Below are 15,986 nucleotides of genomic sequence, written 5' to 3'. Positions count from 1 at the left end.
AAGACCTTACTTGGAAAATCAATACAACCCAGGTGGTTAAGAAATCCCAACAGAGACTCCATCTCCTCAGAGTATTGCGGAAGAATGATATCAATCAACATCTGCTGATCTTCTACCGGTCAACAATAGAAAGTGTCCTTTCATACTGCATCACGGTGTGGTATGCTGGTTTGACATAATCTGATCGGAAGTGCCTACAGAGGGTGGTGAATACAGCACAAGATATTATGGGCTGTCCCGTGAATCTGCTGGATGAAATAGTGGAAGAACGTTGCCATGGGAGAGTGAGGAAAATTCTCAGGGATGATTCACACCCTGGCCGGCACTTTCTTGATCTCCTGCCCTCGGGCAGAAGATATAGAAGCAGGATTAGTCGCACCAACAGGGTAAAGAATAGCTTCTATCCGTGGGCTGTTAGGCTGCTGAACGAAAAGATAACAACAGGGCAACTGACTTTTGCGTTTGGTGGGTGTGCATCAGTAAACGAGGGGAATTAAGACTAAGAGAGCTGAGTGGGGGGTGCTCGTGTAATCTCACTGTATACAAATTGTACAAGTGACAATAAAGTATTTTAATATTTCAATTTCAACCTCCACCACCTACCCAACACGTGACATCATAAGTGACTGCCAAGGCAGAATTGGGAGCCTTGAAAGCGTGCTCCTAAATATTCATTGGCAAGCAGGGCTTGCTGTCACTGCTGAAAGCGACAGCAAGCCCTGCCTGGATCGACTTGGATCTTCCTTCGCAACGTGGCTGGACAGGTTTGCAGGGGAACCTGACTGGAAAAAGTTCCCCATGCCCAATGAGTCAGATTCTCCGAGTTTTAATTTTTTTGTTTTTCTGCCCCTGTCACGTGTCACTTGGTTTGCAAATCCAATACATTCAGGATTGGCACAGTCCATAAGAAATCCAGTTACAGAAGACTTAACTTAAACTTACAATAACTTATAACAAGTCTAAACTTTAACACTAAGCATACTATGTACAGAACACCATACCAGAAGGAAAAAGAGATAGAAAGAGAAAGTGAAACCCAGGCTCCTTCTGGCCTTATTATTATAGTCAGCGTGACCTTGACAGAAGAGATAAGGGAACCAGTTTAAGCCAGCTGTACTCAGCTTCTCTGAAGGAATAACCCAAACATCACGAACATTCTGCTTGATTCTTTCACACAGAGAAGCCTCCAGAACCCTCTTGAATTAATTAGAATCAGAAAGATCTCTACTCATCAGATCAATACTTTCTGCACTAAGAAATGCAAACTTGGTTCTCCAGCTGTTGTCGGACTACAATTCCCATCATCCCTGTCTAGCAGGACCAGCGGTCAGGGCTGATGGGATTTGTAGTCCAACAGCAGCTGGAGAAACCCTGACATATAGGATGACAGCTTAAAGCGCTGGGGAGAAGCCCCATTCCTTACCTTCACGGTGACGTAATGCCACTCCTCATTCCCGGCTACCTGGTCCTGCGAGATCACATCAAACGTGGCAGCGATGCATCTCAGGAGAGGCACCAGGTTGCTCCTCCAGTAGAATCGTCCCAGCACACCCCCCTCGACAAACATGCACACTGCGGAATAAGGAACCATTGCTATGGCTTGGTTGGGTGTTTAGAAGAATCCATTTAAAATGTGCCCCCCTGAATTAAAGAAATTTCACACATGCAGACGTTAATGGCACAAGCATGCCCAAGATACGCCGGGATGAAAGGGTTTTGGTTTGGCAGATCTTGGGCTTTCTCGGCTGAGCTGTGCAAGTCCCTCGCCCCAGTTCAGCAGGAGCTCAACCATCAGAAATTAATGGGGTGGTAATTAAACCCGGCGAAATTAATCCAGAGGAAATCTACAAAAAGGAGTGTGCTGGGGGCAAAGACTTAACAATTGCCTAAGAAATATTGGCCTAAATTATGCCGCTTCCTGTGGTTATAATTGCTCTAGGAGTCTCCAGATACAGTGGTACCTTGGTTCTCAAACTTAATCCGTTCCAAAACCAAAGCGTTCCAAAACCAAGGCACGCTTTCCCATAGAAAGCAATGCAAAATGGATTGATCCGTTCCGGACTTTTAAGAACAACCCCTCAAACAGCAATTTAACATGAATTTTACTCTCTAACGAGACCATCAATCCATGAAATGAAAGCAATAATGAATGTACTGTACTATAAAATAAATAAGGCAGTATTGTAGATGATAAAAATTTATTTAAAAAAATTCTTGTACCTGCACTGATGATAGTCAATGTTTGGATGGGGGGATTTTATCCATTTCCGCAGTCACACAATCAATCAATCAATCAGTTGCTGAACTGGGTTCCACACCGTAACAAAGACAAATTAACCGAAAAAGCCTCAAAAACAAAAATGCAAAATAAATAGCAAAAACGACAGTGCCAAAAATTAATCCATTCCAGAAGTCCATTTGACTTCTGAAATGTTCAAAAACCAAGGCGCAGCTTCTGATTGGTGCAGGTGCCCCGGAAACAATAGCCGACAGCTGCATCAGACGTTCGGCTTCCGAAAAATGTTTGAAACACTGACTTCCAGGTTTTCGGCATTTGAGAACCAAGGCGTTTGAGAACTAAGGTACTGCTGTAGTGGAGAGCATTTATGCTTGCTCATTTCAGTGTGCTGCCTCTCACATTGATAAATGGTACGATTGAACAGGACATGGGTCTGTGTGCAGCTAAAGCAAAATGAGTCTGTTGCTCGTGTTTGTTTGTGTTATAACTTGTGTAGGGAATGGAAAGAGGTCTATTCTCCCCTTACTAAGAAATCTCCCGGAAGGATCTTCTGGAAATTTGGTATTGTTTAGTTTAAGGGATATTTCTCCCCATATTACAGAGAGGATTGGGGGGGGGGGGAATCTGAGCTAATGTAGATCAGAATTTTTTTTGTTGGCTTCGTAAATAAAAAAGTATATTTTTATGTGTATCTGTTTCTAATTGTTTTAACTAGTCGTCTAATTTTAAGAACGTAACAAGAGTCCTGAGAGGGCAGGCCAACGGCCCATCTAGTCCGCCATCCTGTTCTGATGGTGGCCGACTGTCAGAGACCAGGCTGAGGAGTACAACTCTGATGAGGAACTGTAGGAGCCTCCCGCTCCATCTGCTCATGGCCAGGATTCTGAAACTCCACAGGAGCAAGGGAGTAGTGTTGATTTGGAACAATGGTTCGCCGAGGGGCACAGTTCAGAAGGCAATAGTTGGGAAGAACTGGGAGGTGAACAGAAAGAAGAAGAAGAAGAACGGGAAGACAGTAAGCTAGCTGACTCACTCTCACTGGAAGATGTGCAGCCTCTCAAGGCTAGGAGATAAGATTGACACTACAGCAGCATCGGAAACACCCTTGCTGCTACAAGATTTAATTTCTGCAACAAAAACAAAGAACTCTACACTTGCACTATATAAAACCCTACTCAACAGAAAGAAATATGATTTAAAATATGATAGACAAAAATAGAGGGAACAGTTAGGGGTACAGATAACAAATGATATATGGCAGTCAAGTATAAAATCAACAGAAATAGCTTCTATGGATTTAAGACTAAGACTTATTCAGCAGAAAATAATATTCAGAGTCCATTGGACTCCAGCAAAACTTTACCAGAAGAATGACTAATATCCGTCCTTGTGAGTTGTGAACTGTGTTATACTACTTGTGGTTTGTATGAGTCTGCTGTTTTATTTGATTTGTTTTGTTGTGTTGTGCTTCATGATGGGCGTAAAGCCGAATAAACATTTGTTGTTGTACCAGAAGAAAATAACAAATGCAGACAACTGCTGGAGATGTGGAAGTAAAAATGTGAATTTAGTACATATGATGATTAACTGCCCGGTGATAACATCATTTTGGTGCGAGGTGAAGATATAGATAGCAAGAGTAATAAAAAGAAAGTGTTATTTAGGGGATTTGAATTTAATTCTAAATTATATACCGGAAACGTAGGAGATTACAAGGGGTAAAAAAATATATGGATGTATCGTGCCATATTAGAAGCAAAAAAAACCTTGTCTTGATGAATTGGAAGAGCCGCAAAAAGATCCCATTGAGCACATGGATTGACAATATGGACAGACTAGTTACCTACGAATGAATCACATATCGATAAAAATTAAGAATGGATAAATATGAAGAAATCTGGAAGGAATACTTAAGCGATAAGGCAGACAGTGGTGGAAAGTAGGGGGAGGAGAGGTGAGGAAATATTGTTAAAAAGGTGTAGTTATAGGTATATCAATACTCAAATCTGAATTGTTAAATTGTGTTATTAGTGTTGTGGTTTTTGTTGTATATGTTTTGTTGTTGTTGTTGTTTGTATTGAAAAAGTGATTATTATTTTTTTAAAAAAGGCTAGGAGATAAGATAAAGTGAATTTGCAAAAGGCTCAATGGTTGAGGGATCAGGTGGCTAGGAGATGAGAGGGTGGTAGTGACTAGAGGGAAGTGGGCAGAACCTTAACTGGGAGCACCTGCACTCTGAGAAAGGTCGCTTGTTGTTTTGCTGCATTCATTAAACACTTCTGTTACTGGTAAGAGACTGCTTTCTCGTTGTACTGCTTATTTATGGCCAAGTGGGGAGGAAGCCAAGCCCCCGAAACCTGACACTGACCAGATGTGCAGGGGAAGCTTGCAACTGAGAAGCATAAATGTGCATTGAATTATATTGGTCTGTTCATTCATCCAATTTAAACTGTACATAAGACAATGTGGTACAGTCCTCGAGTCTGAGCAGAGGGCTGTACCACATCCCGGCATGACTGTTGAATTGCTTCCGGCACATGCAAATTGAGCACTTCAGGGACAAAATGCCCTTGCTGGCTGTGTCCCTCTGGTACAAAAAAACAGGGCAGCAGTGAGCACAGGGTAGGTGGAGTTTGGAAACTAACCTGTCTGAAGCGATCCAGGAGGCATTGGCTGAAAGAAGGAAACAAGCATGTTACACAAAAACATAGGAAGCTGCCTTAAACCAAGTCAGAACACTAGTCCACTTAGCTTTATATTGTCTAAAAATTTTACACATCACTTGGGAAGGCGAACTAATGCCAACATACTTGGAAGAAGCAAAGATCACCAGTGTCGAAGCAATGATTCTTCAACATCAGCTTCTCTGGACTGGTCATGTTGTGCAGATGCCCAATTATCGTCTTCCAAGCAACTGCAGTGGTACCTTAGGTTAAGTACTTAATTTGTTCCGGAGGTCCGTTCTTAACCTGAAACTGTTCTTAACCTGAAGCACCACTTTAGCTAATGGGGCCTCCTGCTGTCACCGCTGCACTATTTCTCTTCTCATCCTGAAGCAAAGTTCTTAACCCAAGGTACTATTTCCAGGTTAGCAGAGTCTGTAACCTGAAGCGTATGTAGAAGAAGAAGAGTTGGATTTGATATCCCGCTTTATCACTACCCTAAGGAGTCTCAAAGCGGCTAACATTCTCCTTTCCCTTCCTCCCCCACAACAAACACTCTGTGAGGTGAGTGAGGCTGAGAGACTTCAGAGAAGTGTGACTGGCCCAAGGTCACCCAGCAGCTGCATGTGGAGGAGCAGAGACGCGAACCTGGTTCTTAACCACTACAGCACACTGGCTCCCTGAAGCGTATGTAACCTCCCAACTGGCTCCCTGAAGCGTATGTAACCCAAGGTACCACTGTACTGTATTCTGAACTTAACAAAGGAAAGCATAATGCTGGAGGTCAATAAAAGAGGCTTAAAGACTTTCTAAGGCAAATCTAAAAAAAATAGTAGTATAAACACTGACAACTGGGAAACACTGGCCTGCGAGCACTCCAGTTGGAGAACAGCCTTTGCCAAAGGTGTCATGGGCTTTGAAGACACTCGAACTCAGGACAAAAGGGAGAAACGTGCTAAGAGGAAGGCATGGTTGGCAAACCCTCACCATGATCAACTCCCGCCTGGAAACCTATGTCCTCACTGTAGAAGGACATGTGGATCCAGAATTGGCCTCCACAGTCGCTTACGGACTCACTGTTAAGACCGTGTTCATGGAAGACAATCTCACTTGACTATGAGTGATTGCCAAAGAAGAAGAAGAAGATATTGTCTACGCTGATGGGAAGCAGCTTTCCAGAATTCTCACCCAGCCTTTACCTGGAGATCAGGGATCAAACTTGGACAAATTGAATGCAAAACAGATATCCTGCTTGGGAAATATGGCCCTGCCCAAACAAGCGATGGAAGAACATCATCCTGGACCATTGGTCATGCTAGCTGGGCCTGATGGGTGCTGCAGCATCTTGAGGGCACCAAGCTGGGGAAGCCTGTAGTTGGAGCCAGGCTGATCTTCCCTTACTGGCATTCTTGCTTGGATGGCATGTGGTGGCTCAAGTCTCTTTGGCTGACCAGAGAGCCACAGACCTGCTTTTTCTCCTTGTGACCTTAATCAAGTGAAGTACAGTGGTACCTCAGGTTACATATGCTTCAGGTTACAGATGCTTCAGGTTAAAGACTCTGCTAACCGAGAAATAGTACCTCAGGTTAAGAACTTTGCTTCAGGATGAGAACAGAAATTGTGCTCCGGTGGCACAGCGGCAGCAGGAGGCCCCATTATCTAAAGTGGTGCTTCAGGTGAAGAACAGTTTCAGGTTAAGAACGGTCCTCCGGAACGAATTAAGTTCTTAACCCGAGGTACCACTGTATGTGCTTACTCTAGTTATCTCCCACTTGGACTACTGCAATGCGCTCTACGTGGGGCTACCTTTGAAGGTGATACGGAAACTACAACTAATCCAGAATGCGGCAGCTAGACTGGAGACTGGGAGTGGCTGCAGAGACCATATAACACCGGTCCTGAAAGAACTACATTGGCTCCCAGTATGTTTCCAAGCACAATTCAAAGTGTTGGTGCTGACCTTTAAAGCCCTAAATGGCCTCAGTCCAGTATAACTGAAGAAGCGTCTCCACCCCCATCGTTCTGCCGAGACACTGAGGTCCAGCACCAAGGGCCTTCTGGCAGTTCCCTCCTTGCGAGAAGTGAGATTACAGGGAACCAGCCCCACTCACCTCACAGAGTGTTTGTTTTGGGGGAGGAAGGGAAAGGAGAGTGTTAGCCGCTTTGAGACTCCTTAAAGGGAGTGAAAGGCGGGATATCAAATCCAAACTCCTCCACTTCTTCTTCTTCTTCTTCTTCTTCTTCTTCTTCTACTACTACTACAGAGGGCCTTCTCGGTAGTGGCGCCCTCCCTGTGGAATGCGCTCCCATCAGTTGTCAAGGAGATAAACACCTATCTGACTTTTAGAAGGCATCTGAAGGCAGCCCTGTTTAGGGAAGTTTTTAATGTTTGATGTTTTATTGTGTTTTTAATATCCTGTTGGAAGCCGCCCACAGTGGAAGGGGAAACCCAGCCAGATGGGTGGGGTATAAATGATAAATGATGATGATGATGATGAAGTAAACAATGCCTGAAGAAGGCGATATTTTCAAGAGAGTGAAACAAAACTTTCTCTCACCTCCTCGTCTTCAGCCAGGCTGGCCATGCACCTATTCAGCTGCTCCGTGACCAAGGATCTGTTGTTCCCTTCTGACAGTTTTGCAACAATCTAAGGGAGAAGAGGGAATCAATGCTGGACATACTATAGCCACATTCACACCCACTACAATACCACTTTAAACAGCCATGAGAAGAATTAGGGGAGCTGCAGTTTGTTCCAAGTGCACGGAGTTGCTATATAAAAAAAACCTTGTTCCCTTCACAGAACTACAATTCCCAGAGTTGCCTGAGAAGAGGAATTGTAGCTCTGGCAGGGGAATGTCTTGGGACATTTCTGCTTCTTTGAAGTCAAGGGTCATTATCTCTTCCTCTCTTCCCCTCCATCATCTAGCGTTGCCAGGTTCCTAGACGCTTCGCTGGCCATTTTAAAAGAGCAGGGCAATGGCTGGTTGAAAGCAAGAAAACGACCTATACAGTGGTACCTCAGGTTACATACGCTTCAGGTTACAGACTCTGCTAACCCAGTAATAGTACCTCGGGTTAATAACTTTGCTTCAGGATGAGAACAGAAATCATGCTCTGGCGGTGCAGCGGCAGCAGGAGGCCCCATTAGCTGAAGTGGTACCTCAGGTTAAGAACAGTTTCAGGTTAAGAACGGACCTCCGGAATGAATTAAGTACGTAACCAGAGGTACCACTGTACAGTGGACGCTAGGGTTGCGAACGTGATCCATGCGGGAGGCACGTTCGCAACCTGCAGCGTTTGCAACCCACTGCGCACGCGCGGGTCACAATTCGGTGCTTCTGCACATGCGCAAAGCGTGATTTAGTGCTTCTGTGCATGCGCAAGTGTCGAAACCCGGAAGTAACCCGTTCCGGTACTTCCGGGCTCGGTGCAGTGCGCAACCCGAAAACACGCAACCTGAAGCGTCTATAACCCGAGGTATGTCTGTATATTTGATGAGACCAACCACCTAAGAACACAAGAGTACCAACAGATCAAATCAAAGGCCTATCTCAAGGGTAGTCAATGCAACAGACTACAACGCCCATCAACCTTGATGGTGCTGGCTGAGGCTGATGGGAGTTGGGAGCCCAACATCTGGCAAGCTCCCTACTGGCTAGCCTTGGTCAATCTATTCCAGGATCCTGTTTCCCAAAGTGGCCAAACCAATGCCTATGGGAAGCCCAGAAGTGGAACACCAGTGTCACAGGGATCTCCTACTATTTCACAACAATACCTGGTATCCAGAGGCTTACTCCCACTATTCCTGGAGCATACAGCATATAGCCACCGCGACTATTAGCCCTTCTCGGCCATTTCCTCCATGGTTCCCCCGCCACAATTCCTTTTCATTAAGTGGGCTTTTCAGTTTTGGGGGGAACTTTTCAGTTTCGAGAAAACACAAGTAAGAGGTTGTAGGGATGATCACGGAGTGGGGAGTGGGGTCCGGAGGGAGCACACTCCCCACCCGCAGGCAACCTCAGCCTTCCTGCACGTGTGACCTTGGGGTGCGGAGCACACACACCCCTCGCAGACAAAGCCACGGCTGTCTGAACATCGTTGCCTCTGTCTAACCTTTTGCGGTCTCAGTAGCCTGCGGTGTCCTGTCTGTAACCTTTGTCTCTGAGACCTTTTGTCTCCTTCGTCATACACTGTGCAAGGGGAAAATGACGCAGTGGAAACAGGTGCCAAAATAACTTTGTACCACCCCACGATCTCGGGACCAGAAGATGTGTAAAGGTCACAGCCCAAAAGGTATCTGCCTGGTTTGCATGTTTGTCTCAATAAAAGGAGGCTCCACAGGGCTGGCCGGCAGCTTGCATGCAGCCCACCTGTGCGCAGCTCACCTGCATTATCAACTCCTGCCTCATGTCCATCACTTCAAGAGGTGACATGATAGAACTTTATAAAATTATGCCCGGCATGGAGAAAGTGCACAGAAGAAAAGTATTTCTCCTTCTCTTAAACGATGAACTCGGGAGACATCCAATGCACCTGAATGCTGGAAGTTTCAGGACAGATAAAAGAAAGGACTTTTTCACGCAACGTATAGTTAAACTGTGGAACTCCCTCCCACTGGAAGCAGCGACAGACACCAAGAAGGATGGCTTTTAAAAGGACTGGGGAAATTCCTGGAGGAGAGGACTATCAGTGGCTACTAGGCTCCGGGCAAGATACAGAGACTAAAATAATCATAATAATCATAATCCGAGTTGCTAGAAAACACGGGAGGGGAGAGGGCTCTTGTGCTCAGGTTTCCCACAGGGATCTGCTTGGCTACTATTGAGAACAGGATTAGAAAGGCCAAACTCTTCTGGTGTTTGTTTTAAAGCTGTTCAACGTGGAGTCCATCGCAACTTCTCACGACAGGGAGTTCTGCAATTCATCCATGCGTTGTGCTGCCAATGAATTCGATTTGCACATGAGCACACCTTCTCAAGTCGATGGAAAGCGCTGGAGCTCGCCGTCTCCATTTGACAAGCGAGCACGCAGCGGAGCAGAGGGAGAAAATCCTCACGGCTCAGTTCCCCCAGTCCTTTGCTCGCTTGCACCAACTGCTGAAAAGCCTCCTCCAGGTTTTTCTCTCGACATCTCTTCACAGAACCTCTGAAAAATATCAAAGACCAGCATGATTAGCAACTGTGTGTGTGTGCGTGTGAGCTTTATAAATGGCATGCATTTTACACAAGTGCGCTTTGCATGATGTATTCTTATGACGACACATTTTCTGCCTGTGTATATGCTTTTAAATACAGTGGTACCTCGGGTTACATACGCTTCAGGTTACATACGCTTCAGGTTACAGACTCTGCTAACCCAGAAATAGTGCTTCAGATTAAAAACTTTGCTTCAGAATGAGAACAGAAATCGTGCTCCGGCAGCACAGCAGCTTTATTGGCCGAGGGAGCTGGTGTACAGCTTCCGGGTCATGTGGCCAGCATGACTAAGCCGCTTCTGGCGAACCAGAGCAGCGCATGGAAACGCCGTTTACCTTCCCGCTGGAGCAGTACCTATTTATCTACTTGCACTTTGACGTGCTTTCAAACTGCTAGGTTGGCAGGAGCAGGGACCAAACAACGGGAGCTCACGCCGTCAGAGGGATTCGAACTGCCAACCTTCTGATCGGCAAGTCCTAGGCTCTGTGGTTTAACCCACAGCGCCACCCGCATCCCATTCTCAGGTTGGCCTCTGTTATTTTCTCCTACCGATAGGGAACCCACTTAAGGACTCTATATGGGCTCTTGGATACCCCATAAGGGAAGAAGGGCAGGTTTTGTTTACAACACTGTACTTAGGTTTTATTTTATTTGTTTTTTATCTTAAATTTTGAAAATGTACATCCAGGTGTTTTTTTCCTTTACATTTTTTTTTGGGGGGGGGGGCCTAGAAAGTGGGGACCTAAGCTATAGCTTGCTTAGCTTATACGTAAAGCTTATACGCATAGCTGTCAACTTTCCCCGTTTTTTAAGGGAAATTCCCTTATTCCGAATAGGATTCCTCGCAAGAAAAGGGAAAAGTTGACAGCTATGCTTATACGTCACGCACACGCACACACAAACAAATATTCTGCAAAAAGCCACATGCATCCTCAGCCTTACTTACCCTGCAAACTGCTTGAGTTTCTCCAGGACCAAAAGCAAAGCCTGGCAGGTGCTTTTGGCGCCTTCCTCCTGCCCCAGAGCCTTATAATGCCTCAAGCAGCTCTCCAGCTCCTGCTCTGCGCTCATGGTCCTCGCGGGACCGGGAAAAGCCAAGGCTGATCTCAGGAATCCCCTTGGCACATCTGCAACAACTCCAGCATGGAGCAAGCAGGAAGAGGCTTCTGCCATAGAGCGCGCAGCACAGAGCGGAGCCACCTCGGGGGCTCTCCAGCGCCATCTAGCGCTCGCACGGCAGCTCTGCTCCTGGCCGCTCTTCCTACTGTTGGAAGATGCGTTGCCGTCAGACGAATGGTCCACCTAACTCAGTGTTGCCTGCACGGGCTGGCAGCAGCAGAAGCTGCAACCGCTCCCCAGGGTTTCAGGCGGAGAATAATATATTGGGGAGGCCGGGGACCGGGCCTGGGATCCTTCTGCATGCAAAGCAGAATTTCCACCCCTCTCAATTTTCAAAGTAAGCCTTTCCTTTATTATGGACGCAGGTGGCACTGTGGGTAGGGAAGCTCAGGCCTGAGGGCCACATTTGGCCCTCCAAGTATTTATATCTGGCCCTTGGAACTTTCCCCAGACACATCTGCCCTCCGCAGGCCACATCTCTCTCCAGCTCTGCTTTCCACCTAATAATAATAATAATAATAATAATAATAATTTATTATTTGTACCCTGCCCATCTGGCTGGGTCTCCCCAGCCACTCTGGGCGGCTTCCACAAAAACCAAAAATACACTAAGATGTCACATATTAAAACCTTCCCTGAACAGGGCTGCCTTCAGATGTCTTCTAAAAGTCAGATAGTTGTTTATTTCCTTGACATCTGATGGGAGGGCGTTCCACAGGGCGGGTGCCACTACCGAGAAGGCCCTCTTCCTGGTTCCCTGGCAGAGTTTTGCCTGGCTGGGATTGTATACATGAATTCTGGGGTGTGGGTGGCGCTGTGGTCTGAACCACTTGGGCTTGCCGATCAGAAAGTCGCCGGTTCGAATCCCCACGATGGAGTGAGCTCCCGTTGCTCCATCTCAGCTCCTGCCAACCTAGTATCTCTGGAGCACGTCAGTGCAAATAGATAAATAGGTACCACTGCGGCAGGAAGGTAAACAGCGTTTCTGTGCGCTCTGGTTTCCATCACAGTGTCCTGTTGCGCCAGAAGCGATTTAGTCACGCTGGCCACGTGGACAAACACGGGCTCCCTCGGCCTGAAAGCAAGATGAGCGCCGCACCCCATAGTCGCCTTTGATGGGACTGAACTGTCCTTTACCTTTACCATTTTACCTTTCCATTATTATTGTCGTTGGTTTGTAAGTGCTGTCATTTCTTTTGAACGTACATACAAAGCCCAAAGCATGCAATATATTGCGTGAAAATACAGTGGTACCTCAGGTTACATACGCTTCAGGTTACATACGCTTCAGGCTACAGACTCCGCTAACCCAGAAATAGTACCTCGGGTTGAGAACTTTGCTTCAGGATGAGAACAGAAATCGCGTGGTGGAGGCGGCGGCGCAGCGGGAGGCCCCATTAGGTAAAGTGGTGCTTCAGGTTACGAACAGTTTCAGGTTAAGAACGGACCTCTGGAACAAATTAAGTACTTAATCCGACATACCACTGTATTATATTTTGGCTTAATTAGTTAAGTCTTATTATTTTATTCATTGTGCTTTCTCCAAGGAGACTGAGGTAGCGCACCATGGTTCTCCCCCTCCTTGTTTAATCCTCAGAACAACCCTGTGAGGTAGTTTAGTCTGAGAGGCAGTGACTTGCCTAAGGCCAGTCAGCGAGTTTCATGGCCAAGTGGGGATTTGAACCCTGGTCTCCCAGGTCCTTGTCTGACAGTGTAACCACTGCACCTCTCAGGCTTTCTTATTAATAGGATTCCTTCCAGTAGCACCTTAAAGACCAACTAAGTTAGTTCTTGGTATGAGCTTTCGTGTGCATGCACACTTCTTCAGATACACTGAAACAGAAGTTGCCAGATCCTTCTATATAGTGAGAAGGTGGGGAGGGGTATTACTCAGAAGGGTGGTGGGAATGGGTGATTTCCTGTAAGACCTATTGCAGTCGTTAAGAGTCATCAACAGGCTCATCACAGCTATCTGCCAATCACCCATTCCCACCACCCTTCTGAGTAATACCCCTCCCCACCTTCTCACTATATGGTCTTTAAGGTGCTACTGGAAGGAATTTTTTTTGTTTTGACTATGGCAGACCAACAAGGCTACCTATCTGTTATTAATAGGAGTTATCCTATAATATCCTGCCATAGAAGTCCATGTGTAGATGGAGGATCACGTTCCTTCTGTGCAACATAAATGATAAAACTGAATCATGCTGTCAGTGAACTGCCTTTTAGTTGTTGCTAAAGCTTTCCCATCTTTCATTTGCAGAGATAATTTTTCTGTTAAAGTAATGGACCATATTTGCTGATACCATTCATTCATTAGATTGCCCTCTTAAGTTTTCCCCATCATTTGGCTATTGTTATAAAAGGTAAAGGGACCCCTGACCATTAGGTCCAGTCATAGCCGACTCTGGGGTTGCGGCGCTCATCTCGCTTTATTGGCCGAGGGAGCTGGCGTACAGCTTCCGGGTCATGTGGCCAGCATGACTAAGCCGCTTCTGGCGAACCAGAGCAGTGCACGGAAACACCGTTTACCTTCCCGCCGGAGTGGTACCTATTTATCTACTTGCACTTTGATGTGCTTTCGAACTGGTAGGTTGGCAGGAGCAGGGACTGAGCAACGGGAGCTCACCTCGTCACGGGGATTCAAACCACCGACCATCTGATCGGCAAGTCCTAGGCTCTGTGGTTTAACCCACAGCACCACCCAGTAACCTGGCTGCTATTAATACAGTTTTTCATCAGTAAAGGTAAAGGTAAAGGTACCCCTGCCCGTACGGGCCAGTCTTGACAGACTCTGGGGTTGTGCGCCCATCTCACTCAAGAGGCCGGGGGCCAGCGCTGTCCGAAGACACTTCTGGGTCATGTGGCCAGCGTGACAAAGCTGCATCTGGCGAGCCAGCGCAGCACACGGAACGCCATTTACCTTCCCGCTAGTAAGCGGTCCCTATTTATCTACTTGCACCCGGGGGTGCTTTCGAACTGCTAGGTTGGCAGGCACTGGGACCGACCAGCGGGAGCGCACCCCGCCGCGGGGATTCGAACCGCCGACCTTTCGATCGGCAAGCCCTAGGCGCTGAGGCTTTTACCCACAGCGCCACCCACGTCCCTTTTCATCAGTACCATTCGTTAAAAACAGGATGCTACCACCTTAAACAGCCATGACTTGCCCCAAAGAATACTGGGAACTGTAGTTTGTTCAGGGTGCTGAGAGTTCTTAAGAGGCCCTTCTTCCTCTCACAGAGCTACAATTCTCAGAGTTCCCTGGGAAAAGGGGGTTGATGGTTACATCCCTCTGAAGTCATGACCATTTTTTAAAGGAAGTGCTGAAAAAGAGTTACGGCAAAGGTGCCTGCCCAGTGTCAAAGGTGACATACTGAAATATTTCTTTCAAGCGTGGGGTGAGCATCATGTAGCACCTGCAATAGTGCCAGTTCAGCAGATCGAAGCAGGCAAGTGAACATTTAAGGTGAACATGTAAGGGCTTTATACACTGACAAGAACGCCTTTTGCCTGGCCCAGTAGTCATACTTCTGCAAAGAGGATAATAATAATAATAATAATAATAATAATAATAATAATAATAATAATAATAATGGCTCCAACAGAATATTAAAAACATGATAAAACATCAAAAAATAATATTTCCCTAAATAGGGGTGCCTTCAGATGTCTTCTAAAAGTCAGGATTCCTTCATGCACCTCTCCTATGCATGGATGCCATAACCTCCAACATTTCTCTGAGGGAAATAGGGACATCTTATTCAATAATAATAATAATTCCCTGTCCATCTAAGTGGCTTTCCACAGCCACTCTGTGTGGCCCCTGGAAAGTTATCTAAAAGGGAGTGTGGCCCTCAGGCTGGAAAATGTCCCCCAACCCTGGGTTAGGTGAATGCTCTTCAAATTATTCTTTAAGGGTCAAGGCTCTGCTTTATTCTGAATTGACTCCTCTGGAGAAAACACACATACACAGGTCTTTTTCTTTTCCTCAGGTTCAGAGGACCCTGTTGCTGAAGAATGGAATTTGGGGGGGGGGGGGAGAGGCAACTTGAGCTTCATCACAGGAAGGATTTTCCAACCCTGTGAATTCACTTTTGACAAACGAACAGCTAAAGCAGATTAACTTTTTTATGTTTGCTAATCCTTATAATGGTTTTAGAATCTCTTTTCCCCAATACGAAAACGATAAAGGCCCCTCTTTTCTATTCTCTTTATCCATATCTCTACATTGTCTCCGGCTTGTCTGCATTTCTCCTTCTCTCCTCCCGCCTTGTTTTATTTCCCCCTCTCTTTCTCTTTTTTTTTTTCTAATATGGAATAACCCGGGAGATCTTATCTCGGTAAACACAACATCAATATAAATCCCCTCTTACTTATTTGCCCTTTTCCAGGGACCAGGGGTTGCATAGACGCGCCTGGCGATTGGGTTTTGATTACCGGCTGCTATCAAAAGTCCTCTTTGTGAAATCTGGGTCTTAAATCCCATAATTCTTTGATAAAAGAAGCATTACCAGTCTATTTTGCCCAAAGTGAAAGGTATGGGGAGAATGAAAGAAAGCAATCAGCAGAAGGACTAATAGGCTAAGTGTATAGGACCCTGTATGGTTAGGGAGGTGGGGAGGGCAAAGTAGTGATTGGGGGCGTGCGTGTGGGAGAAAATCTTTGTTGCAGGTGATGTGCGTATGCGCAGGCGTGCAGAGGGGGGAATCAATCTGCTTCAGGTTGTATGACTGCGGCTGCTACAACCCCTGCCAACCGGGCCGGCT

At 46.2% G+C, this 15,986-nt stretch overlaps 1 protein-coding gene across 7 annotated transcripts in view; it reads right to left on the bottom strand.

The window, feature by feature from the left end:
- Window positions 1–11,285, bottom strand: part of LOC114586291 (tRNA (32-2'-O)-methyltransferase regulator THADA-like) — a 58,725-nt gene extending 47,440 nt beyond the window's left edge. For 6 of the 7 annotated variants that reach the window (XR_013391077.1, XM_077920850.1, XM_077920849.1 and 3 more), the window contains exons 1-5: window positions 11,048–11,285; window positions 9,877–10,051; window positions 7,461–7,550; window positions 4,885–4,912; window positions 1,424–1,572 (exon numbers count right to left, since the gene is read on the bottom strand). Coding sequence is in view for 6 of the 7 variants with exons in the window: in XM_077920850.1 (XP_077776976.1) it covers window positions 1,424–1,572; window positions 4,885–4,912; window positions 7,461–7,550; window positions 9,877–10,051; window positions 11,048–11,274 (669 nt within the window). In the remaining variant the exon portion in view is untranslated. The remainder of the gene's footprint in view (window positions 1–1,423; window positions 1,573–4,884; window positions 4,913–7,460; window positions 7,551–9,876; window positions 10,052–11,047) is intronic. The other variant, XM_028709554.2, reaches the window with a different exon arrangement.
- Between the last annotated feature and the right edge of the window lie 4,701 nt (window positions 11,286–15,986).

This window comes from Podarcis muralis, chromosome 16, assembly GCF_964188315.1.
Source record: "Podarcis muralis chromosome 16, rPodMur119.hap1.1, whole genome shotgun sequence".
Lineage (NCBI taxonomy): Eukaryota > Metazoa > Chordata > Lepidosauria > Squamata > Lacertidae > Podarcis > Podarcis muralis.
The sequence above is the reverse complement of the archived record's forward strand: the minus strand, read 5'-3'. Positions and strand labels throughout refer to the sequence as shown.